Source organism: Gracilinanus agilis, chromosome 4, assembly GCF_016433145.1.
Source record: "Gracilinanus agilis isolate LMUSP501 chromosome 4, AgileGrace, whole genome shotgun sequence".
Lineage (NCBI taxonomy): Eukaryota > Metazoa > Chordata > Mammalia > Didelphimorphia > Didelphidae > Gracilinanus > Gracilinanus agilis.
Window position 1 is genome coordinate 413,114,470 of NC_058133.1, and position 25,371 is coordinate 413,139,840.

Below are 25,371 nucleotides of genomic sequence, written 5' to 3' on the forward strand. Positions count from 1 at the left end.
GGGGGAGGGGACGGAGCTGAGGGGAGCTCCATCTAGCCGTGGAGCCTATTGTTGCTTCAGATTTGATCCTCCTGGGCTCCCATAAGGGTAGTAGCCCGGGGAGTCTAACCGCACCATGCCGTGGTGGAGTAACTGCTGTGAGTGCTGTGAGGAGATTTACCCACTTTATTTTTCATAGAGGGAGGTCTAGGGATTGACTAAGCTTTGGGGAAGGGACCAGTTTAGGGGAGGGAGGAGAAATTGGGGGCAAGGATTTGGCGGGAAGCCACTGTCAAGGTCCCAGTCCCGGTGGCCTTTTTTTTTTTTTTTTCCTCTCGGGTCCTTTAGTGAAAAGGAGGCCTGTTGGGCCTGGGTTTGGGATGGCACTGGGGGGACCCCATGAGGGACAGGGTTAGGCCCCCTAGAGCGCTATTGATGGAGCCTGGTAAGAAAGCCAGGGACCTGGGCTCTCCTGCCCCAAGGAGTCACAATAGCCTATCTGGTGTTACATGGGAGGAGGAGGGAAAAGCAGGACGGGCCTGGAGAGCGAGTGTGATTAAAGTCCAAGGGCAAGGCCATCCAAGTGAGGGAGCCTCGCTCTTATTTTCCCTTCTAGAATGTTCTGCAAGAGCCCTTGAAGGATCTTCACCTTAGATTTGGTTCTTCAGGTCTCCACTTAATTCTGTGCCTATAAAACCAAATAACAAAAATAACATACAATTATATTGAGTCATTAAAAGAAATGTTATCAAAGACTTAAAACAAAATCTTGTTCACAGACCTCTTGGTTAGACTTCTAAGTGGTAAGGGCTTGAGGTATTTTTTTTTTTATTCCTTCTGCATATTACTTTTGGAAAACCTCAATTGAAGGGATTTTGATTCTGTATAGATTTGATTATATAATTTTATCTTTATATAATTGTATGTGACTATATATCTTTTTTATATAATCTTTATATAAATCTATGAATGGGCTGCTCCAGGATGTGATCACTAAACAGAAAAATAGGATGTGCAACAAAACCTAGACACAGATAAAGGTAGTTACCATTTTCCTTTGAGATTTACAAAGAATTTTTAATGGTCTGTGGGTTTTGGAACACAGGACATAGAAACAACATTTGCCCTGTACTGTGTTTTGCAGTTATCTCATTCAGTCCTCCCACAAACAATTATAATAGCTATTGTGGTAAGAGCTACATTTGATCCTGGGAGGAAGGTTATTATTATGCCCATTTTACAGATAAGTCAGCTGAGGCAGATAGAAGTAAAGTGACTAGTTGGATTAATAAGTATCTGGGACTGGATTTGAACTCTGGTCTATGTGTCTCCAGGCCCAGAGTTCTATCTACTTCCCCAGTTAGTTGGCTGTGAAAATAGATTTAGAGATGGAAGTGGGTTCTGAACCTAGGTTTTCTGACTTAAGGGTCATCTTGCTTTTCCCCAGGAAAGTTGGGGTAGGCCCTTCTAGCCAGGTAAAGTTTGATAAAAAGCGGTGTGATCTCAGGAAGAGGCAGCATGGTACATGCTGGGTGTACAGCATGGAAAGACTGGGCTGGATTTCAGAGTCAGAAGATTTGGATTTGTTTTCCATCTCTCTTACCATGCTTTAACCTTGGAGAAGTCACTTAATTTCTCTTGTAAAAGAAGGGCACTAAATTAGATGACTTATTAAATGATGTCCCTTCCACTTTAAACGGCATACTCTACTATGATATCTATTTCTTTGATGGTGTAGGAATTTCCTAATACACTGGATTTTAGACATTTAGTCCTTTAAGTGGTGAGGAATATGAGTTATACTGTTGTATGATTGTATATTGTAGCCAAGATAAGCATCTTGTATTAGGATATGAAGAAGGAAAGGCAGAACCTGGAGAAGAATTAAGGGAGGTATTTTAAGTGGAAAGAAAAGTGACAGAAGCAGTGTTTTTGTGTGTTTAAAATGGCAACAAGGTATGAAATGGCTTGGAAAAGAGGGAACTTAATCGTGTTATCACTTAGGAAGCTACAAATATGTATAATAATGATAATAGCTAACATTTATATAGCACTTATGTGCCAGTCACTGTGCTAAGTACTTCACAATTGTTATCTCATTTAATCCTCATAACAACCTTTTCAGTATTATCTTTATTTTACAAATGAGAAAACTGAGGTAAATAGAGGTTATGTGACTTGCCTACTTCATACAGATAGTCTGAGGTCCAGTCTAACCTTTCTGTGCCTATCCAGCCACCAACGCTTAATTTCAACTACTTTTCTCTGTCCAGACTTAGTTACTAAAAGCATCTCATTCTTTTCTAATCAAAAAGCATATGTAAATTACCAATCTAACCAGGAAACTTATTTTAAGATTTGGGAGCTTTGGTAATTCATATTCATGAGTAATAGAAGGGGTTCATATGACTTGGGGCTCAAGTCCTGGTTCTGCCATCAACATGCAGTGTGCCCAAAAAAGATAATGCATCTAAATTTCCTTATAATGATAAAGCATTATATGAATATAATCTTATTTAGAAAATACTCTCTGACTAAAGTTTGTGCCTATGTTGTTTGCTAAATGTGTATTTTGTTTTTTTCCTTGCTTCCAGTTTGGTAATATGATGATTATATAGTGCTTTATAATGGTTTGCAAAGCATTTTTATCAGATTAACCCTATTGGGTTTACAGATGAAAAAACAAACTAGCTGGGTGTGAATTTCATTATTGAATGTTTGAATATCAGGTGAAATTTGGGAGGAGTCAGGGTCGGGAATAGTCCAGCCCTATATTTTAGAGTATTTGATGCAAAGATTTCACTTTTTAAAAAAACTTATTTTTTTAATCAACAAAAATATGCCTTCTCTTTCTTTCTCCTCCCCCTTGAGAACAGAAGGAAAAAAATCCTTGTTGTAAACTTGTGTTAGTCAAGCAGTACAAATTTCTACATTTTTAAATTCAACAATTTGAAAATCAGCAATTAGTCAAAAAAGAAGAAATTTTGAAAATAGGAGAAATCAGAAATTTGGAAAGAAAAAAACAATGCAATTCACAAACATGATAGCTGATTCTTCCAATTTTTTTCTAGGTATTTTCCCTTTAATAATTCTAGATTTTTATAAGGAATTCTTAGTTTACCAGTCTATAATTTTAAATATCCAGAATGATGCTATGAAATCTATGTAATGATGCTGGTCCGCACAGTCAGAGTAAGTTGGGTTAGATTTTTTTTTTTTTAAATCCTTACCTTCTGCCTTGGAGTCAATACTAAGTGACTTGCCCAGGGTCACACAGCTAGGAAGTGTCTCCTAGAATCTCCGGTCTCTAGCCCTGAGCCATCCAGCTGCTCCCAGGTTAGATTTCTGATGCTGTTATTGCATTATTAACTTACTGGCAGTTCTTTTGCTGCTCTTCAAAAATTACCAGAAAGTTTTAAACAAGTTTTCCTTATTCTTTCCCTAGAATGTAGTATATCTATATAGGTTAGCTAGCTGCATTGTTATCATTTTCTTGTCTTATGTTTCAGTTTAACAGTTGATATATTTTTACACAACACCTTGAAAACCACCAAAGCTAAGTAAGTGGTGTCCTACCTTTGGATATTTGTCTCCTTATCTCACCTACCCTCTGCACACCAAAATATATTTATACATTTTTCTTTTTAAGTCTTCAGGTTCTATATCTCCATAATCTTTTCCACCCAAGAGTTAATAGTTTATACTTTTCTCTTCCAACTTTCTCCTATGTATTTATTCTGGTTCTGACTGTGTATTTGTGTATATATTTTCTCCATTTGTTTAGTTTCACCTTCATTCAGTAGGGGAGACTTTCATTTTTTATCTTTGGCATTTTTATCTTAGCATATTACCTTATACTTTATAATTATTAAATTACTGTCTTTTTTTCCCCCTGTTCATCATCAGTTACCTGAGTTCTCTTCCATTTTATTTAAAATACTTTTAAAACATGGATTAGTTGATGAGATCTCTCAAGTCATCAGTCTCTCATTAAATCTATTATAATGGAGGCATTTTGACAACCTTTTCCCTAATAACCAATGTGTTTCCAGACCTGCCAATAAATGGTGAATTCCATTTCTTGTCTTTTTTTTTTTTAACCTTTCTATTTTAGAATCTTTGTATTGGGCTAGGCAATGGTGCTTAAGTTGGTTTGTCCAGGGTCACCCAGCTAGGAACTCTGACAGAGGCTAGATTTAAACCCTGGACTTCCTGTCTCCAGATCTGGTACCCTATCTACTCATCCACCTAGCTGTGCCTTCTATTTACATTATTTTACTTCCTTATTCCATCCTTTTAATGCTGTCTGGTAAAACTGGAAAGAATCACGGACATAGAAATGAAAGAACAAAGGGTACCTGAATCTGAAGTGTTAATACTTTCAGCTATACAGGTTTAGTGAGTGGCAAAAGCATCAGACTTAATTTAAATCCAGGGTCTTCTGCTAAAAAAGCTTTGTGTTCTGCAAATCTCTTAATGTCTCATTGTGTGAATTGAATATCTGGGTGACCTCCAATCCAGTCCAATCCCAGAAAAGACTCAAAGGGATGGACAAAGGAGTCAAAGAGTCAAGTGTGTGAGACACCACAGAGACCAGGAGGCCAGGAAATATGACAGATGAAAGCCATTGACCAATTGAAGGATCTGGAAAGACTGGGGGAGGGTCTGAGAGAGGGAGGTTTGAAAAGCCATTGCAGGAAGCTCACCAGCTCTGTCTGTGTTCCTGATTTGTCCTTCTTTGGGCTCGTCTTTCTCTGAGTCCTTTTTTCTGGCTCTTATTTCTGGCAAGACTTTGCAGGAAGATAAATAATAATGAGTGGGCAACAGATCCTAAATCTGAAAAGTACAGCACCTTTCAAAAAGTTTTTCAGTCCAGGATGGGTTGGCTAGAGGGAACTGTACCAGCAGCAATGTGGACTAGATTTTTACCCTAAGTTAGAAAGACTAGAAACCTTATTTCTCTCATTCTTTCTCTTAAGTAATAAATGAAGGCATATGAATTTAGTATACAGCTTCCAAGATTTAATTTTTATTTATGTTATGGAGTTAGTTTCTTAAATTTTGAAGGAATAGAACTTGTGCTAAAACCTTTCCAGCTCAAAGGTTAGGTTTTGTATGATTAGAAATTTGTTCCCTAGGAACTCTTTCCCAGCTTTTCATGTTCCTTCTCTCGTTACATAGGGAGAATATAAGTTTTGTGTAGCTCCGCTCCTTCGTTCTCTTTTTTTCCCTGATCCCAGCTGGGAAAGCTAATTTTACTCAGGCTTTTACTTTTGTCCTTTTATTTCTTCTGCTTCAAGTGATTATTAATAAATTTTATAAAATATAATACTTGGAGTTATTGGATATTAATTTTAAACTTACATTTTATAAAATAAAATCTAACATACCTGAAATTTTGCAGAAATCAATTTGTAAATATTTCAAAAGGAAGAAGGATACTAAAAAGCAAATAAATTAATTACAAGTTGTCTTTTTTTAAATTAAGTTTCAGAATCACTGTGTTGAGGTTCATGTTGTTTAATTTATAAAGTTGACAATTTGAATTTAGTGCTATGATTACAGAATTTTCTTAGATTTTTTTTTTGTGATTTTTACCTTTAGTTTGTCACATTTGATAAGTTTCCAAAAGATATTTTTATATCCAGAATTAGCTTTGTGCAGTAGAAAAGGGATTAAAAGGAAGCAAAATAAAATAGTGTACTAAAGGGTCTTAGTTTTCCTTATTGTTAATAGTTTGCATATTAAAAATATATCTCCCCTCCCAATTCCTCTGCTTCTAGAGCAGACAGGCTGATTTTAAAAAGGCCAGAGCCATGGAGAATATTTTAGAGTTTTTGTTGAGGAAAACATTGAGTCCCATTCATTCAGAGTCTACTACTGGGCAGAAATGACTCATTCATTGTGCTTTGTAGTTCTATATTCTCAAAGGTGTTGGAGAAAATGTTAGGTTCCCTGGAAAGTTGAGTGAGAGTACTAGCTTGGAAGTGACCTTGGGGCGATCCATGAGTAGAGTTCACTAAAATACACTACTACAATATGACTTTAATTACAGTTATAATTGTTTTACATCTTAAATGAATGCATTATCAGTTGATTTCTTTATCTTAACTGGTTTTCTTTTTGTTTTTCAACAGTTGGACAAAGAGACCCTGAAAATATGATTGAAAAAGATGATGTGGATAATACACTGGTAGCTAAGTCAGCATCCAGGTTGGAAGAAGTACGGGAGAATCTGTTTGGAGAAATAGTTGAAATGCCTTTGTCAGAAGAGAAATTAGAAGTGTTGGAACAACCTCCAGAATCTAGTGATGTTGGGTTTAAAAAGGTGTTTAAATTTGTTGGTGTTAAATTGACTGTGAAAAAGGATAAGAATGATAAATCTGACCCTGTTGAATTACTCACAGTAAAAAAAGATGAAGTTGATGATGGGAGAGCAAAGAGATCTGAAGATTCTCAAGATTTTGGCTCAGAAAAAGAAATATCACCTGAAGAGTATGAATTACCCCTGATAGTTGTAACAAAAGAAAGCCCAAAAGAGAGTCTTCTTAGTGCAGAAGTGGGCAACAAATCCGATGAAACTACATCATCATTGAAAAAGTTTTTTAGCCTGGGTTGGGTTGGCTGGAGAAGAAAGAACAGTTTTAAGAAAGGTAAGGAAGATGTGCCAGAGATGTCTGAGAAGGAAAAGGAGCAAGAGGTAGGAAAAGTAGATTTAGTTGAAATTTATGAAGGGAAGAAAGAAGATACTGCTGAACCTGTTTCTGAACATCTTCCCCTCAAGCAGGCCATTGAAATGCTGTCTGAGAACGAAAAAGTAGATAGATATCCTAAAGATCAAGTTGATAAAATACAGATATCTTCTGAAGAGAAAGCTGCTCCATTAGCTACAGAGGTGTTTGATGAAAAAGTAGAGACGGTAGCAGAAATTCATGCCAATACTGTAGAAGAACAAGAACAAACTGAAAATCCAAGTACTGATGTAGAACAGGTTGATGGGTCTTTGTTTCCTGCATTAGAAAAAAAAGGAAAAAAACCTGACATGACAGGGATGTTGGCCAAGAGCAATGAATTGGTATGTGCCTCTAGAGATGTAGGTGAAACAAGTCCTGAAAAATCAGCTTTGTGTCATCAACTTGAGGGAATCACCAGTGAGGTAGAGATACTGTCATCACAAGAAAGAGGGAAATTGCAAGGAAGCCCCTTAAAGAAACTTTTTATTGGCACTGGCTTAAAAAAACTGTCTGGAAAGAAACATAAGGGAAAAAAGGGAGATGAGGAAATAAAGTCAGAGGAACTGGGGGAGCTTACACAAGTGTCAGTAGAGTCTTCAGAAACTCCAGAGGATCAAAAGGGTGAAAGCTCTGCTTCATCCCCTGAAGAACTAGCTATAGAGAAGGGCATAGTTGATACACCACAGGAAGTTGAGATTGAAGAGGATGGTACTGCTTCTGATGGAGAGAGAAAGAGAGAAGGTGGTGTTACTCCCTGGGCATCTTTTAAAAAGATGGTGACTCCCAAGAAACGTGTTAGAAAGCTTTCTGAAAGTGATAAAGAAGAAGAAATTGAGAAAGTCAAGAGTGCTACTCTGTCTTCAACTGAAAGTGCAGGCTCTGATAATCAGGAAGAGATCAAAGGAAATGGAGATGATCAGAAAACAGAAGAGCCAAAAAGGAAGGTTGATACTTCAGTTTCCTGGGAAGCCTTAATTTGTGTAGGATCTTCCAAGAAAAGAGCAAGGAAGTCATCATCTTCCGATGAAGAAGGAGGGCCAAAAATTGTTAGTGTTGATTACTATAAATCAGAAGATTCAGGAAAAAACAAGGAATCTGGGACAGAAATAACACCTATCCATTCTCTTGAAGGTGATCAAGGGCAGATAAATTCTTCCCCTGAGCTAGTTGGAAGCCAATTTGAAGGAGAGGGAGTTTCCACATGGTTGTCATTTAAAAGGTTAGTTACTCCAAGGAAAAAATCAAAATCAAAATTAGAAGAGAGAAATGAGGAATCTGTCATTCTTTCTAGTACAGAACATTCTGCTTCAGATATAGAACCTGTAAAAGAAGAATCTTGGGTTTCAATCAAGAAACTCATTCCTGGTCGAAGAAAGAAAAGGTTAGAAGGGAAACAAGAACAGGTTCCTGTTGAAGAAGACCAGACAGGAGTTATTGAAGATGATTCTGATACCCCAGCTGTTGTTCCTTTATCTGAGTATGATGCAGCAGAACAAGAGAAAAATGAAGCCCGATATGCAGAAAACAATAAGGCAGCAAAAGATTTGCATGAAGAGAATTCTGGACAAGTAGAAGGACTAGGAACAGGAGAACCTATTGAGGGTCTGGTCCATGCAGTTACTGTGACTGTAGTGGAGGGGGAGAGAGCAGTTACAAGTATTGAAGAAAGGTCACCCTCTTGGATATCTACAACAATTACAGAGCCTGTTGAAGAAGCAACAGATCAATCAAAAGAGCCAACTGAGGAGGTATCTGAAAAAGAAGTCCTAGTTGAAAGACCTGCTACTAAAACCTTGCCAGAGACAAAAGACATTATTGTGGACGCAATTGTTAGCGAGATAGGGCTAACTTATGAAACAGTGACAGCTGCAGAAGAAACAAAAGATAAACCAAAACAGCCAACTAGGGAGATATCTGAAAAAGAATGGTTTGGTGAAAGACCTGCTACTAAATCTTTGCCAGAGACAAAAGACATTGGTAGGGGCACAACTGTTAGTGACCTAGAGCTAGCTTCTGAAGCAGTAACAGCTGTGGAAGAAGCAACAGATAGACCAAAACAGCTAACTGGGGAGATATCTGAAAAAAAAGGATTTGGTGAAAGACCTGCTACTAAAACCTTGCCAGAGACAAAAGACACTGGCAGAGGCACAATTGTTAGTGAGCAGGAGCTAACTTCTGAAGCAGTAACAGCTGCAGAAGAAGAAACAGGTAGACCAAAACAGGCAACTGGGGAGATATCTGAAAAAGAAGGGTTTGGTGAAAGACCTGCTACTAAAACTTTGCCAGAAACAAAAGACACTAGCAGGGGCACAATTGTTAGTGAGCTGGAGCTAACTTCTGAAGCAGTAACAGCTGCAGAAGAAGCAACAGATATTGCAAAGCAGCTAACTGAGGAGGTATTTAAAAAAGTCCTTGTTGAAAGACCTGCTACTAAAACCTTGCTAGAGAAAAAAGACACTGGCAGAGGCACAATTGTTAGTGAGCTAGAGCTAACTTTTGAAGCAGTAACAGCTGCAGAAGAAGCCACAGATAGACCAAAACAGCCAACTCGGGAGACATCTAAAAAAGAAGGGTTTGGTGAAAGACCTGCTATTAAAACTTTGCCAGAGACAAAAGACACTAGCAGGGGCATGATTGTTAGTGAGCTAGAGCTAACTTCTGAAGCACAGACAGCTGTAGAAGAAGCCACAGATAGAAAAAAACAGGCACCTGGGGAGATATCTGAAAAAGAAGTGCTTGGTGAAAGCCCTGTTACTAAAACCTTGCCAGAGACAAAAGACACTAGCCAGGCCATGATTGTTAGTAAGGTAGAGCTAACTTCTGAAGGAGTAATAGCTACAAAAGAAGCAACAGAAATATCAAAAAAGCCAAGTAAGGAGATATCTGAACAAGAAGTCCTTGTTGAAAGACCTGCTACTAAAATCTTGTCAGAGACAAAAGACACAGGCAGAGGCACAATTGTTAGTGAGCTAGAGCTAACTTTTGAAGCAGTAACAGCTGCAAAAAAAGCAGCAGAACAATCAAAAAAGCCAACTGGGAAGACTTCTGAAAAAGAAATCCTTGTTGAACAACCTGCTACTGAAATCTTGCCAGAGACAAAAGACCTTGGCAGGGTAACAATTGTTATTGAGCAGGAGCTAACTTCTGAACTTGTGGCAGCTACAAAAGAAGCAACAGAAATATCCAAAAAGCTAAGTAGGGAGATATCTGAACAAGAAGTACTTGTTGAAAGACCTGCTACTAAAACGGTTTCAGAGACCAAAGACACTGGCAGGGTAACAATTGTTAGTGAGCAGGAGCTAACTTCTGAACTTGTGACAGCTACAAAAGAAGCAACAGAAATATCAAAAAAGCCAAGTAGGGAGATATCTGAACAAAAAGTCCTTGTTGAAAGACCTGCTACTAAAATCTTGTCAGAGACAAAAGACACAGGCAGAGGCACAATTGTTAGTGAGCTAGAGCTAACTTCTGAAGCACAGACAGCTGCAGAAAAAGCCAAAGATAGAAAAAAACAGCCAACTGGGGAGATATCTGAAAAAGAAGGGTTTGGTGAAAGACCTGCTACTAAAACCTTGCCAGAGACAAAAGACACTAGCCAGGCCATGATTGTTATTGAGGAGGAGCTAACTTCTGAAGGAGTAATAGCTGCAGAAGTAGCAACAGAACAATCAAAAAAGGCAACTGGGAAGACATCTGAAAAAAAAGTACTTGTTGAAAGACCTCCGATTAAAACCTCTCCAGAGAGAAAGGATGCCAGCAAGGGCAAGATTCTGAGTGCCCTAGAGCTAACTTCTGAAGCAGTGACAGGTGCAAAAGAAGCAACAGAACTATCAAAAAAAACAACAGGGAAGATATCTGAAAAAGAAGTCCTTGTTGAAAGACCTGCTACTAAACCATTGCCAGAAAAAAAAGAAATTAGCCAGGGCACAATTGTTAGAGAGCTAGAGCTAACTTCTGAAGGAGTGACAGCTGCAAAAGGAGCAACAGAACAATCAAAAAAGCCAACTGAGAAGACGTCTGAAAAAAAAGTACTTGTTGAAAGAGCTGCTTTTAAAACCTCTCCAGAGACAAAGGACACTAGTAGGGGCAAGATTCTTAGTGAGCTAGAGCTAACGTCTGAAGGAGTGACAGGTGCAAAAGGAGCAACAGATCGACCAAAACAGCAAACTGTGAAGATATCTGAAAAAGAAGACCTTGTTGAAAGACCTGCTACTAAAACCTTGCCAGAAAAAAAAGAAATTAGCCAGGGCACAATGGTTAGTGAGCTAGAGGTAACTTCTGAAGGACCGACAGGTGCAAAAAGATCATCAGAACAGTCAAAAAGGCCAAATGGGAAGATATCTGAAAAAAAAGAACTTTTTGACAGAGCTGCTATTAAAACCTCTCCAGAGACAAAGGACACTAGCAGGGGCAAGATTCTTAGTGAGGTAGAGCTAACTTCTGAAGGAGTGACAGCTGTAAAAGGAGAAACAGAACAATCAAAAAAGCCAACTGGGAAGATATCTGAAAAAGAAATTGTTGGAAAACCTGCTACTAAAACCTTGCCAGAGACAAAAGACAATAGCAGGGGCACAATTGTTAGTGAGCTAGAGCTAACTTCTGAAGGAATGACAGCTGCAAAAGAAGCAACAGAAGTATCAAAAAAAACAACAGGGAAGATATCTGAAAAAGAAGTCCTTGTTGACAGAACTGCTACTAAAACATTGCGAGAAAAAAAAGAAATTAGTCAGGGCACAATTGTTAGTGAGCTAGAGCTAACTTCTGAACCACTGACAGCTGTAAAAGGAGTAACAGAACAATCAAAAGAGCCAACTGGGAAGATATCTGAAAAAGAAATTGTTGGAAAACTTGCTACTAAAACCTTGCCAGAGACAAAAGACACAGGCAGGGGCACAATTGTTAGTGAGCCAGAGCTAACTTCTGAAGGAGTGACAGCTACACAAAGAGCAATAGATCTCCCCAAAAAGCCAACTGGGAAGATATCTGAAAAAGAAGTCCTTGTTGAAAGACCTGCTACTAAAACATTGCCAGAAAAAAAAGAAATTAGTCAGGGCACAATTGTTAGTGAGCTAGAGCTAACTTCTGAACCACTGACAGCTGTAAAAGGAGTAACAGAACAATCAAAAAAGCCAACTGGGAAGATATCTGAAAAAGAAATTGTTGGAAAACTTACTACTAAAACCTTGCCAGAGACAAAAGACATGGGCAGGGGCACAATTGTTAGTGAGCCAGAGCTAACTTCTGAAGGAGTGACAGCTGCAAAAGAAGCAACAGATCGCCCCAAAAAGCCAACTGGGAAGATATCTGAAAAAGAAATTGTTGAAAAACCTGCTATTAAAACCTTGCCAGAGACAAAAGACACGGGCAGGGGCACAATTGTTAGTGAGCCAGAGCTAACTTCTGAAGGAGTGACAGCTGCAAAAGAAGCAACAGATCGCCCCAAAAAGCCAACTGGGAAGATATCTGAAAAAGAAATTGTTGAAAAACCTGCTACTAAAACCTTGCCAGAGACAAAAGACACGGGCAGGGGCACAATTGTTAGTAAGCCAGAGCTAACTTCTGAAGGAATGACAGCTGCAAAAGAAGCAACAGATCACCCAAAAAAGCCAACTGGGAAGATGTCTGAAAAAGTTGCCCTTGTTGAAAGACCTGCTACTAAAACATTGCCAGAAAAAAAAGAAATTAGTCAGGGCACAATTGTTAGTGAGCTAGAGCTAACTTCTGAACCACTGGCAGCTGTAAAAGGAGTAACAGAACAATCAAAAGAGTCAACTGGGAAGATATCTGAAAAAGAAATCCTTGTTCAAAGACCTGCTGCTAAAACCTTGCTGGAGACAAAAGACACTGGCAGGAGAACAATTGCCAGTGAGGTAGAACTAACACCTGAACCAGTGACAGCTACAAAACAAGCATCAGAAGGATCAAAAAAGCCAACTGGGAAGATTTCTGAAAAAGAAGTCGTTGGTGAAAGACCTGCTACTAAAACCTTGGCAGAGAAAAAAGACACTAGCAGGGGCACAATTGTTAGAGAGGTAGAGCTAACTGCTGAAGCTGTGACAGCTGCAAAAGACGCAACAGAAATATCAAAAAAGCCAACTGGGAAGATTTCTGAAAAAGAAGTTGTTGATGAAAGACCTGCTGCTAAAACCTTGCCAGAGAATAAAGACACTGGCAGGGGCACAAATGTTAGTGAGCTAGAGCTAACTTTGGAACCAGTGATAAATATAGAAGAAGCAACAGAACAATCAAAAAAGCCAAATGGGAAGATATCTGAAAAAGTCCTTCTTGAAAGACCTACTACTAAAATATTGCCACAGGCAAATGACACAAGCCAGGGCAGGATTGTTAGTGAGGTAGAGCTAACTTCTGAAGCAGTGGCAGCTGCAAAAAAACCAGCAGATCAAGCAAAACAGCCAATTGGGAAGATTTCTAAAAAAGAAGTACTTGTCAAAAGACCTGCTACTGAAATCTTGCCAGAAACAAAAGATACTGGCAGGGTAACAATTGTTCGTGAGCTAGAGCAAAGTTCTGAACCAGTGACAACTACAAAAGAAGCAACAGAAGTATCAAAAAAAACAACTGGGAATATATCTGAAAAAGAAGTCCTTGTTGAACTGCCTGCTACTAAAACCTTGCCAGAGTCAAAAGACACTAGTAGAGCCATGATTGTTAGTAAGCTAGAGCTAACTTCTGACGTAGTGACAGCTTCAGAAGAAGCTACAGAAAGTTCAAAAAAGGCAACTGGGAAGATATCTGAAAAAAAAGTGTTTGGTGAAAGACCTGCTACTAAAATCTTGCCAGATGCAAAAGACAAAAGCCAGGGCAAGATTTTTAGTGAGGTTGAGCAAACTTCTGAGGCAGTGGCAGCTCCAAAAAGAGCAATGGATCGACCAAAAAAGCCAACTAGGGAGATATCTGAAAAAGAAGTCCTTGTTGAAAGACCTGCTACTAAAAATTTGCCAGAGCCAAAAGACAATAGCAGCGTCATGGTTGTTAGTGATCTAGAGCTTACTTCTGAACCAGTGATAGGTACAAAGGAAGCAACAGGGAAATCAAAAAAGCCAGCTGGGAAGATTTCTGAAAAAGAAGTTGTTGGTGAAAGACCTGCTACTAAAACATTGCCAGAGACAAAAGGAACCTGCAGGAGCTTTACAATTGTTAGTGAGCTAGAGCTAACTTCTGAACCAGTGACAGTTACAGAAGCAGCAACAGAACGATCAAAAAAAACAATGGGGAAGATTTCTGAAAAAGATGTCCATGTTGAAAAACCTGCTACTAAAATCTTTCCAGAGACAAAAGACACTGGGAGAGACAAGATTCTTAATGAACAGGAGCTAACTTCTGAACCAGTGACAGCTACAAAAGAAGCAACTGAAATATCAAATAAACCAATTCCAGAGATATCTGAAAAAGAAGTCATTGGTGAAAGACCTGCTACTAAAACCTTGCCAGAGATAAAAGATACAGGCAGGAGAACAATTGTTAGTGAGCTAGAGCTAACTTCTGAACCAGCGACAGCTGCAAAGGAAGCAAAAGAGACATCAAAAAAGCCAACTGGGAAGATTTCTGAAAAGGATGTCCATGTTGAAAGACCAACTAAAATCTCACGAGAGACAGACACTGGCAGAAGCAAGATTCTTAATGAGCAGGAGCTAACTTCTGAACCACTGACAGCTATAAATGAAGTAACAGAGCAATCAAAAAAATCAACTGGGAAGATTTCTGAAAAAGAAGTTGTTGGTGAAAGACCTGCTACTAAAACATTGCCAGAGACAAAAGACACAGGCAGGGGAACAATTGTTAGTGAGCTAGAGCTAACTTCTGAACCAATGACAGCTACAAAGGAAGCAACAGAGACGTCAAAAAAGCCAACTGGGAAGATTTCTGAAAAGGATGTCCATGTTGAAAGACCAACTAAAATCTTGCGAGAGACAAGAGACATTGGCAGAAGCAAGATTCTTAATGAGCAGGAGCTAACTTCTGAACCACTGACAGGTATAAAAGGAGTAACAGAGCAATCAAAAAAGCCAACTGGGAAGATTTCTGAAAAAGAAGTTGTTGGTAAAAGACCTGCTACTAAAACCTTGCCAGAGACAATAGACACTGGCAGGGGCACAATTGTTAGTGAGCTAGAGCTAACTTCTGAACCAGTGACAGTTACAGATGCAGCAGCAGAACGATCAAAAAAAACAATGGGGAAGATTTCTGAAAAAGATGTCCATGTTGAAAAACCTGCTACTAAAACCTTGCCAGAGACAAAAGACACTGGCAGAGGCAAGATTCTTAGTGAGCAGGAGCTAACTTCTGAACCTGTGACAGCTACAAAAGAAGCAACAGAAATATCAAAAAAAACAATTCCAGAGATATCTGAAAAGCATGTCGATGTTGAAAGACCAACTAATATCTTGCGAGAGACAAAAGACACTGACAGAAGCAAGATTCTTAATGAGCAGGAGCTAACTTTTGAACCAATGACAGCTCAAAAAGAAGTAACAAAGCAATCAAAAAAGCCAACTGGGAAGATTTCTGAAAAAGAAGTCAATGTTGAAAGACCTGCTACTAAAACCTTGCCAGAGACAAAAGACACTGGCAGAGGCACAATTGTTAGTGAGCCAGAGCTAACTTCTGAACCAGTGACAGCTACAAAAGAAGCAACAGAGAGATCAAAAAAGGCAACTGGGAAGATTTCTGGAAAGCAAGTCCATCTTAAAAGGCCTGGTACTAAAACTTTGCCAGAGACAAAAGACACTGGCAGGGTAACAATTGTTAGTGAGGGAGAGCTAACTTCTGAACCTGTGACAGCTGCAAAAGAAGCAACAGAAATATCAAAAAAGCCAAGTAGTGAGATTTCTGAAAAAGACGTCCATGTTGAAAGACCTGCTATTAAAACCTTGCCAGAGACAAAAGACACTGGCACGGGCACAATTGTTAGTGAGGGAGAGCTAACTTCTGAACCTGTGACAGCTGCAAAAGAAGCAACAGAAATATCAAAAAAGCCAAGTAGGGAGATATCTGAACAAGAAGTCCTTGTTGAAAGACCTGCTACTAAAATCTTGTCAGAGACAAAAGACACAGGCAGAGGCACAATTCTTAATGAGGAGGAGCTAACTTCTGAACCTGTGACAGCTGCAAAAGAAGCAGCAGAAAGATCAAAAAAGCCAACTGGGAAGACTTCTGAAAAAGAAATCCTTGTTGAACAACCTGCTACTGAAATCTTGTCAGAGACGAAAGACACTGGCATGGTAACAATTATTATTGAGCAGGATCTAACTTCTCAACCTGAGACAGCTACAAGAGAAGCAACAGAAATATCAAAAAAGCCAAGTAGGGATGTATCTGAACAAGAACTCCTTGTTGAAAGACCTGCTACTATAACCTTTCCAGAGAGAAAGGACACTGGCAGGGGTTCAATTGTTAGTGAGCAGGAGCTAACTTCTGAACCAGTGACAGCTGCAAAAGAGGCAACAGAAATATCAAAAAAGCCAACTGGGAAGATTTCTGAAAAAGAAATCCTTGTTGAAGGACCTGTCACTGGAAACTTGCCAGAGACCGAAGACAGTGGCAGGGTTACAATTGTTATTGAGCAGGAGCTAACGTCTGAACCTGTGACAGCTACAAAAGAAGCAACAGAAATTTCAAAAAAGCCAAGTAGGGAGATATCTGAGAAAGAAGACCTTGTTGAAAGACCTGCCACTAAAATCTTATCAGAGACAAAAGACACAGGCAGAGGCACAATTCTTAATGAGCAGGAGCTAACTTCTGAACCTGTGACAGCTGCAAAAGAAGCAACAGAAAGATCAAAAAAGCCAAGTAGGGAGATATCTGAACAGGAAGTTCTTGTTCAAAGACCATCTACTAAAATGGTTTCAGAGACCAAAGACACTGGCAGTGTAACAATTAGTGAGGTAGAGCTAATTTCTGAAGGAGTGACAGCTGTAATAGAAGTAACAGAAATATCAAAAAAGCCAAGTAGGGAGATATCTGAACCCGAAGTCCTTGTTGAAAGACCTGCTACTATAACCTTTCCAGAGAGAAAGGACACTGGCAGGGGTTCAATTGTTAGTGAGCAGGAGCTAACTTCCGAACCAGTGACAGCTGCAAAAGAGGCAACAGAAATATCAAAAAAGCCAACTGGGAAGATTTCTGAAAAAGAAATCCTTGTTGAAGGACCTGTCACTGGAAACTTGCCAGAGACCAAAGACAGTGGCAGGGTTACAATTGTTATTGAGCAGGAGCTAACGTCTGAACCTGTGACAGCTACAAAAGAAGCAACAGAAATTTCAAAAAAGCCAAGTAGGGAGATATCTGAGAAAGAAGACCTTGTTGAAAGACCTGCCACTAAAATCTTATCAGAGACAAAAGACACAGGCAGAGGCACAATTCTTAATGAGCAGGAGCTAACTTCTGAACCTGTGACAGCTGCAAAAGAAGCAACAGAAAGATCAAAAAAGCCAAGTAGGGAGATATCTGAACAGGAAGTTCTTGTTCAAAGACCATCTACTAAAATGGTTTCAGAGACCAAAGACACTGGCAGTGTAACAATTAGTGAGGTAGAGCTAATTTCTGAAGGAGTGACAGCTGTAATAGAAGTAACAGAAATATCAAAAAAGCCAAGTAGGGAGATATCTGAACCCGAAGTCCTTGTTGAAAGACCTGCTACTATAACCTTTCCAGAGAGAAAGGACACTGGCAGGGGTTCAATTGTTAGTGAGCAGGAGCTAACTTCCGAACCAGTGACAGCTGCAAAAGAGGCAACAGAAATATCAAAAAAGCCAACTGGGAAGATTTCTGAAAAAGAAATCCTTGTTGAAGGACCTGTCACTGGAAACTTGCCAGAGACCAAAGACAGTGGCAGGGTTACAATTGTTATTGAGCAGGAGCTAACGTCTGAACCTGTGACAGCTACAAAAGAAGCAACAGAAATTTCAAAAAAGCCAAGTAGGGAGATATCTGAGAAAGAAGACCTTGTTGAAAGACCTGCCACTAAAATCTTATCAGAGACAAAAGACACAGGCAGAGGCACAATTCTTAATGAGCAGGAGCTAACTTCTGAACCTGTGACAGCTGCAAAAGAAGCAACAGAAAGATCAAAAAAGCCAAGTAGGGAGATATCTGAACAGGAAGTTCTTGTTCAAAGACCATCTACTAAAATGGTTTCAGAGACCAAAGACACTGGCAGTGTAACAATTAGTGAGGTAGAGCTAATTTCTGAAGGAGTGACAGCTGTAATAGAAGTAACAGAAATATCAAAAAAGCCAAGTAGGGAGATATCTGAACCCGAAGTCCTTGTTGAAAGACCTGCTACTATAACCTTTCCAGAGAGAAAGGACACTGGCAGGGGTTCAATTGTTAGTGAGCAGGAGCTAACTTCCGAACCAGTGACAGCTGCAAAAGAGGCAACAGAAATATCAAAAAAGCCAACTGGGAAGATTTCTGAAAAAGAAATCCTTGTTGAAGGACCTGTCACTGGAAACTTGCCAGAGACCAAAGACAGTGGCAGGGTTACAATTGTTATTGAGCAGGAGCTAACGTCTGAACCTGTGACAGCTACAAAAGAAGCAACAGAAATTTCAAAAAAGCCAAGTAGGGAGATATCTGAGAAAGAAGACCTTGTTGAAAGACCTGCCACTAAAATCTTATCAGAGACAAAAGACACAGGCAGAGGCACAATTCTTAATGAGCAGGAGCTAACTTCTGAACCTGTGACAGCTGCAAAAGAAGCAACAGAAAGATCAAAAAAGCCAAGTAGGGAGATATCTGAACAGGAAGTTCTTGTTCAAAGACCATCTACTAAAATGGTTTCAGAGACCAAAGACACTGGCAGTGTAACAATTAGTGAGGTAGAGCTAATTTCTGAAGGAGTGACAGCTGTAATAGAAGTAACAGAAATATCAAAAAAGCCAAGTAGGGAGATATCTGAACCCGAAGTCCTTGTTGAAAGACCTGCTACTAAAACTATTCCAGAGACAAAAGACAGCAGCAGGGGCAAGATTGTTAATGAGCTAGAGCCAACTTCTGAAGTAGTGATAGCTGAAAAAGAAGCACCAGATACACCAAAACAGCCAACTGAGGAGATATTTGAAAAAGAAATCCTTGTTGAAAGAGAACCTGCTATTAAAACCTTGCTAGAGACAAAAGACAGCAGCAGGGGCACGATTGTCAGTGAGGTACAGCTAACTTCTGAAGCAGTGACAACTGTAGAAGGAACAGAACCATTATATGCTGAAAACATAACAACCTCTTATGCATCCTCGTATCCTTCCTCTTATGTATCAACCACTCATGTATCATCTGCTTATGCATCATCCTCTTATGCATCCTCGTATCCTTCCTCTTATGTATCAACCCCTCGTGTATCATCTGCTTATGCATCATCCTCTTATGCATCATCCTCTTATGCATCCCCTTTTCTAACCTCTTATGACAGCTCTTCTGTAACTTCTGTATCCTCTTCTGTGGTCTCTTCAAGTTCAGAAATGGTTTCTGCACTCTCTTGGATATCTGATACGTATTCAGCTGTCTCTTCAGCCTCGGGAATGGTTTCTGCACTCTCTTGGATATCTGATACGTATTCAACTGTCTCTGGGTCCTCGGGTATGGTTTCTGCATATTCACATTTTTCTGATTCTACTCTTACAACAGAATTCACTACATCTCTGGAGGAGCTAGATAGTGACACACCAGATTTAGAAACTGTTACAAAAAATACACAGGATGTACTTCAGGCAGCTTTTGAAAAAGTTAAACAATCAAGAGATGTAAATTTAACAACTCAGAGTTTTAAAACTAATAGTAATCATCACCGAGAGACCAACTTAGCACTGGGAGAAGTAGCTCTGATGCACAATGAAGTGCAGGAACAGGTACAAACAAGAAAAACTGAAGATATAACCATTAATGATGAGCAGGAAGAAATAATTGAACAAATAACTTCAGAAACTTTTGATAAATTTGAAGAAGTTGAAAGAGTTGAGGTGAAGGAATATAAAACACACAGTGATTTCCTAACTTGCCAAGCTGAAACAACAGCAATCAAAACAACACAAATTCCAATGAAACCAAAAACACCTTTTGAAATAACTACTGATGAAGGTACCTTAGTGATACACTTTGAAAATATAAGAGAGGAAGAACCTGTGGTGTTACAGGAAGTCAGTGAAGGTAATGATTCAGCACTTGCCTTAGGATCTGAAGTTGTACCAACAATAAAGATTGAAGAAGATATTTTGACCATTGAAACTCAGAGTTCTCGAATTGTAGAAAATGTTATTCAGACTGCTGTTGAGCTTGCTAGTGCAAAAAAGCCAAAGATTAAAACTTCTGCTCTTCAAGATGCCATTGAAACAAAGACTGAGCCAAAAGTCAAAGAATCCCTTGATTCAAATGGACCAAAACTAAAGGAGATTGTCCAAGGCATAGAGTGCCAACGAAGTCTAATAATTCAGGTCGAAAAAGAAATTTCTAACCAGTTGGTAGATGATACCAAAGCACAGATGCAAGAAGAGGTACATAAATATGATGAGCCTTGTGAGTTGCCAAAATCAACACCTAAGGAATCCTGAGAGGTAATGTAAGTAATGTGCCTTCTTTCTTGTAAAATAGCATTCTATGTTTTTTATATAGCTACAATTTTGTGCATTTTCTAATATCTTCATAAGGTTTATTGCCTTTTTGGAAGAGGGAGCTTAAAAATATGTGTTGACTGTGACCCACAATCTAATCCCATTTGAAATATATTTATTTTAAAATTTCTTGTGCTGTTTTTTGCTGGAAGGATCAATAGCCGCAATAATTCCTGTTGTGCTGCCCCATTTATGACATAAAACTTAAGGAATGAATATTTGACTTTGGCACTTACAACACTAAATTTGGATTATAAAAATAATTTAGCCAAGAGCCTTAAGCCATTATATGAAGTGAGATGAGTACTAGACATATAATATATCTCAGGTTTTTCACTTAAGCAGCCTGATTCTGAAAAGTAAAATTCCCATTTTGAATGAGCTCCGTAATGAAATTATCTGACACACATACATATATATATAATTTTTTTAAATTAAGAAATTAAGAATATTTTCCCATGGTAACATGATTTATGTTCTTTCCCTCTCCCCTAAATCCCCTCACCCTCCCACCCCCTGTAGGTGACACACAATTCCACTGGGTTTTGCATGTATCATTGATCAAGACCCATTTCCTTATTACTGATAGTGGCACTAGGGTGATCATTTAGCATCTATATCCCTAATACTATCCCCATCAAACCATGTGTTCAAGCAGTTGTTTTTCTTCTGTGTTTCTACTCCCATAGTTCTTCCTCTGAATGTGGACAATGTTCTTTCTCATAAGTCCCTCAGAATTCTTCTGGATCATTGCATTGTTACTAGTAGAGAAGTTCATCATGTTTGATTGTACCACAGTATGTCAATTTCTGTGTACAATGTTCTTCTGGCTTTGCTCCTTTCACTCTGCATCAATTCCTGGAGGTCTTTCCAGGTCACATGGAATTCCTCCAGTTCGTTATTCCTTTGAGCACAATAGTATTCCATTACCAACAGATACCCACTATTTGTTCAGCCATTCCTCAATTGAAGGACATTCCCTTATTTTCCAATTTTTTCCCATCACAAAGAGCACAGCTATAAATATTTTTGTATAAGTCTTTTTCCCCCTATGATTTCTCTGTGGTACAAACCCAGCAGTGGTATGGCTGGATCAAAGGCCAGACAGTCTTTTATAGCCCTTTGGGCATAGTTCCAATTTGCCATCCAGAATGGTTGGATCAATTCACAACTCAACCAGCAATACATTAATGTCCCAATTTTGTCATATCCCCTCCAACATTTATTACTTTCTTTTGCTGTCATGTTAGCTAATCTGCTAGGTGTGAGGTGGTACCTCAGAGTTATTTTGATTTGCATTTCTCTAATTATTAGAGATTTAGAACACTTTTTCATGTGTTTGATAATTTTGATTTCTTTATATGAAAATTGCCCTATTCATGTCCCTTGCCCATTTATCAGTTGGGGAATGGCTTGATTTTTTTGTACAATTGATTTAGCTCCTTATAAATTTGAGCAATTAGACCTTTGCCAGAGTTTTTTGTTATAAAGATTTTTTCCCCAATTGGTTGCTTTCCATCTAATTTTGGTTGAATTGGTTTTATTTGTACAAAACATTTTTAATTTAATGTAATCAAAATTATTTTATATTTTTAAATTTTTTCTTACTCTTGCTTGATTTTAAATTCTTTCCTTTCCCAAAGATCTGTCAAGTAAACTATTCTGTGCTCACCTAATTTACTTATAGTTTCCTTCTTTGTATTCAAATCATTCACTCATTTTGAGTTTATCTTGGCATAGTGTGTGGGATGTTGATCTAGACCCAATATCTCCCATACTTTTTTCCAATTTTCCCAGCAATTTTCATCAAATAGTGGGTTTTTCTTTGAAAAGCTGGGCTCTTTTGAGTTTATCATAGACTGTCTTGCTGATGTCACTTACCCCAAGTCTATTCCACTGATCCTCCCTTCTGTCTCTTAGCCAATACCATATCATTTTGATGACTACTGCTTTATAGTACAGTTTAAGATCTGGTACTGCTAGGCCACCTTCCTTCACATTTTTTTTCATTATTTCCTTTGATATTCTTGATCTTTTGTTCTTCCAAGTGAACTGTTATAATTTTTTCTAATTCAGTAAAAAAGCTTTTGGTAGTTTGATAGGTACAGCACTAAACAGATTAATTTGGTTAGGATGGTCATTTTTATTATGTTAGCTCATCCTACCCATGAGCAATTAATGTTTTTCCAATTATTTAAATCTAATTTTAATTGTATAGAAAATGTTTCATAAGTGTGTTCGTATAATTCCTGTGTATAGATAGATTCCTAAGTATTTTATTTTGTTTAAGGTAATTTTTTTAAACATTTAATAATATTTATTTTTTAGAAAAGCTAACATGGTTACATGATTCATGCTCTTACTTTCCTCTTCACCCCCCTCCCAAAATCCTCCCCCCATAGCCGATGCGCATTTCCACTGGTTTTAACATGTGTCATTGATTAAGACCATTTTCCGTATTGTTGATCATTGCATTGGTGTGGTAGTTTCAAATCTACATCCCCAATCATGTCCACCTCAACCCATGTGTTAAAGCAGTTGCTTTTCTTCTGTTTCCACTCCTGCAGTCCTTCCTCTGAATGTGGGTGCTGTTCTTTTCAATAAATCCCTCAGAATTGTCCTGGGTCATTGCATTGCTGCCAGTACAGAAGTCCATTACATTCTATTTTATCACAGTGTATTGGTCTCTGTGTACAATGTTCTTCTGGTTCTGCTACTTTCGCTCTGCATCAATTCCTGGAGGTCTTTCCAGTTCACATGGAATTCCTCCAGTTTATTATTCCTTCGAGCTTAATAGTATTCCATCACCAGCATATACCACAATTTGTTCAGCCATTCCCCAATTGAAGGGCATACCCTCATTTTCCAGTTTTTTGCCACCACAAAAAGCACAGCTATAAATATTTTTGTACAAGTCTGTTTATCTATGATCTCTTTGGGGTACAAACCCAACAATGGTGTGGCTGGATCAAAGGGCAGGCATTCTTTTATAGCCCTTTGAGCATAGTTCCAAATTGCCATCCAGAATGGTTGGATCATTTCACAACTCCACTAGCAATGCATTAATGTCCTAGTTTTGCCAAATCCCCTCCAGCATTCATTACTCTCCCCTTCTTTCATTTCAGCCATTCTGCTAGGTGTGAGGTGATACCTCAGAGTTGTTTTGATTTGCATTTCTCTAATTATTAGAGATTTAGAACACTTTCTCATGTGCTTATTGATACTTTTGACTTCTTTATCTGAAAATTGCCTATTCATGTCTCTTGCCCATTTATCTGACCCCTGTCAGAGTTTTTTGTTATAAAGATTTTTTTCCCAATTTGTTGTTTCCCTTCTGATTTTGACTACATTGTTTTTGTTTGTTCAAAAGCTTTTTAGTTTGATAGAATCAAAATCATTTAATTTACATTTTGTAATTTTCTCTAACTCTTGATTAGTTTTAAAATCTTTCCTTTCCCAGAGTTCTGACAAATAAACTATTCTGTGTTCACTTAATTTATTTATAGTTTCCCTCTTTATATTCAAGTCATTCACCCATTCTGAATTTATCTTGGTGTAGGGTGTGCGATGTTGATCTAAACTAATCTCTCCCATATTGTTTTCCAAATTTCCCAGCAGTTTTTGTCAAATAGTGGATTTTTGTCCCAAAAGTTGGGCTCTTTGGGTTTATCAAAAACTGTCTTGCTGATGTCATTTACCCCAAGTCTATTCCACTGATCCTCCCTTCTGTCTCTTAGCCAGTACCATATCATTTTGATGACCGCTGCTTTATAGTATAGTTTAATATCTGGTACTGCTAGGCCACCTTCCTTCACATTTTTTTTTCATTATTTCCCTTGATATTCTTGATCTTTTGTTATTCCAAATGAACTTTGTTATAGTTTTTCCTAATTCAGTAAAAATGTTTCTTGGTAGTTTGATAGGTATGGCACTAAATAAGTAAATTAATTTAGGTAGAATGGCCATTTTTATTTTGTTAGCTCGTCCTATCTACCTACATGAGCAATCAATGTTTTTCCAATTCTTTAGATCTAGTTTTAATTGTTTGGAAAGTGTTTTGTAGTTGTTTTCGTATAATTCCTGTGTTTGTTTTGGTAGATATATTCCTAAGTATTTTATATTATCTAGGGTGATTTTAAATAGTGCTTCTCTTTCTACTTCTTGCTGCTGTGATGTGTTGGAAATATATAGAAATGCTGATGGTTTATGTGCATTTATTTTGTATTCTGCAACTTTGCTAAAGTTGTTGATTATTTCTACAAGCTTCTTAGTTGATTCTCTAGGATTTTTTAAGTATACCATCATATCATCTGCAAAGAGTGATAGCTTAGTCTCCTCATTGCCTATTTTGATACCTTCAATTTCCTTTTCTTCTCTAATTGCTACTGCTAGTGTTTCTAGTACAATGTTAAATAATAGAGGAGATAATAGGCATCCTTGTTTCACTCCTTATCTTATTGGGAAGGCTTCTAATTTATCCCCATTGCATATGATGCTTGTTGATGGTTTTTGGTATAAACTGTTTATTATTTTTAGGAAAGGTCCTTCTGTTCATTTATTATTTTTGCTCTTTTGCATTTGTTTGCCATGTTTCTATGCCCTAGTACATGGTCAATCTTTGTAAATGTTCCGTGTGCTGCTGAAAAGAATGTCTGTTCTTTTTTGTCCCTATTTATTTTTCTCCCATATCTACTAACTTATTTTTCTATAATTTCATTCACCTCTCTTACTTCTTATTGGTTTTTTGGTTTGATTTATTTAGATCTGATAGGGGAAGGTTGAGGTCACCCACTAATATAGTTTTACTTTCTATTTCATCCTTGAGCTCCACTAGCTTTCTCCTTTAGAAATTTGAATGCTATACCATTTGGTGCATACATATTGAGTACTCTGAGTACTGATATTTCTTCACTGTCTATCCTGCCTTTTATCAGGATATATTTACCTTCCCTATCTCTTTTAACCATATCTATTTTTATATTCCCCTTGTCTGATATCATGATTGCAAGTCCTGCCTTCTTTTTCTCAGTTGAAGC

The 25,371-nt window shown here is 38.2% G+C and overlaps 1 protein-coding gene across 4 annotated transcripts in view; it reads left to right on the forward strand.

The window, feature by feature from the left end:
• The window catches only part of AKAP12 (A-kinase anchoring protein 12), a 153,663-nt gene that overhangs the window by 114,665 nt on the left and 13,627 nt on the right, over positions 1–25,371 (forward strand). The window contains exons 3-5 of one of the 4 annotated variants that reach the window (XM_044671686.1): positions 6,117–11,692; positions 11,855–12,172; positions 13,625–20,283. In XM_044671686.1, the coding sequence (XP_044527621.1) occupies positions 6,117–11,692; positions 11,855–12,172; positions 13,625–20,275 (12,545 nt within the window). In that variant the 3' untranslated portion in view covers positions 20,276–20,283. Of the gene's footprint in view, positions 1–6,116; positions 12,173–13,624; positions 20,284–25,371 lie in introns of all 4 variants that reach the window. The other 3 variants (XM_044671687.1, XM_044671684.1, XM_044671685.1) reach the window with 3 other exon arrangements.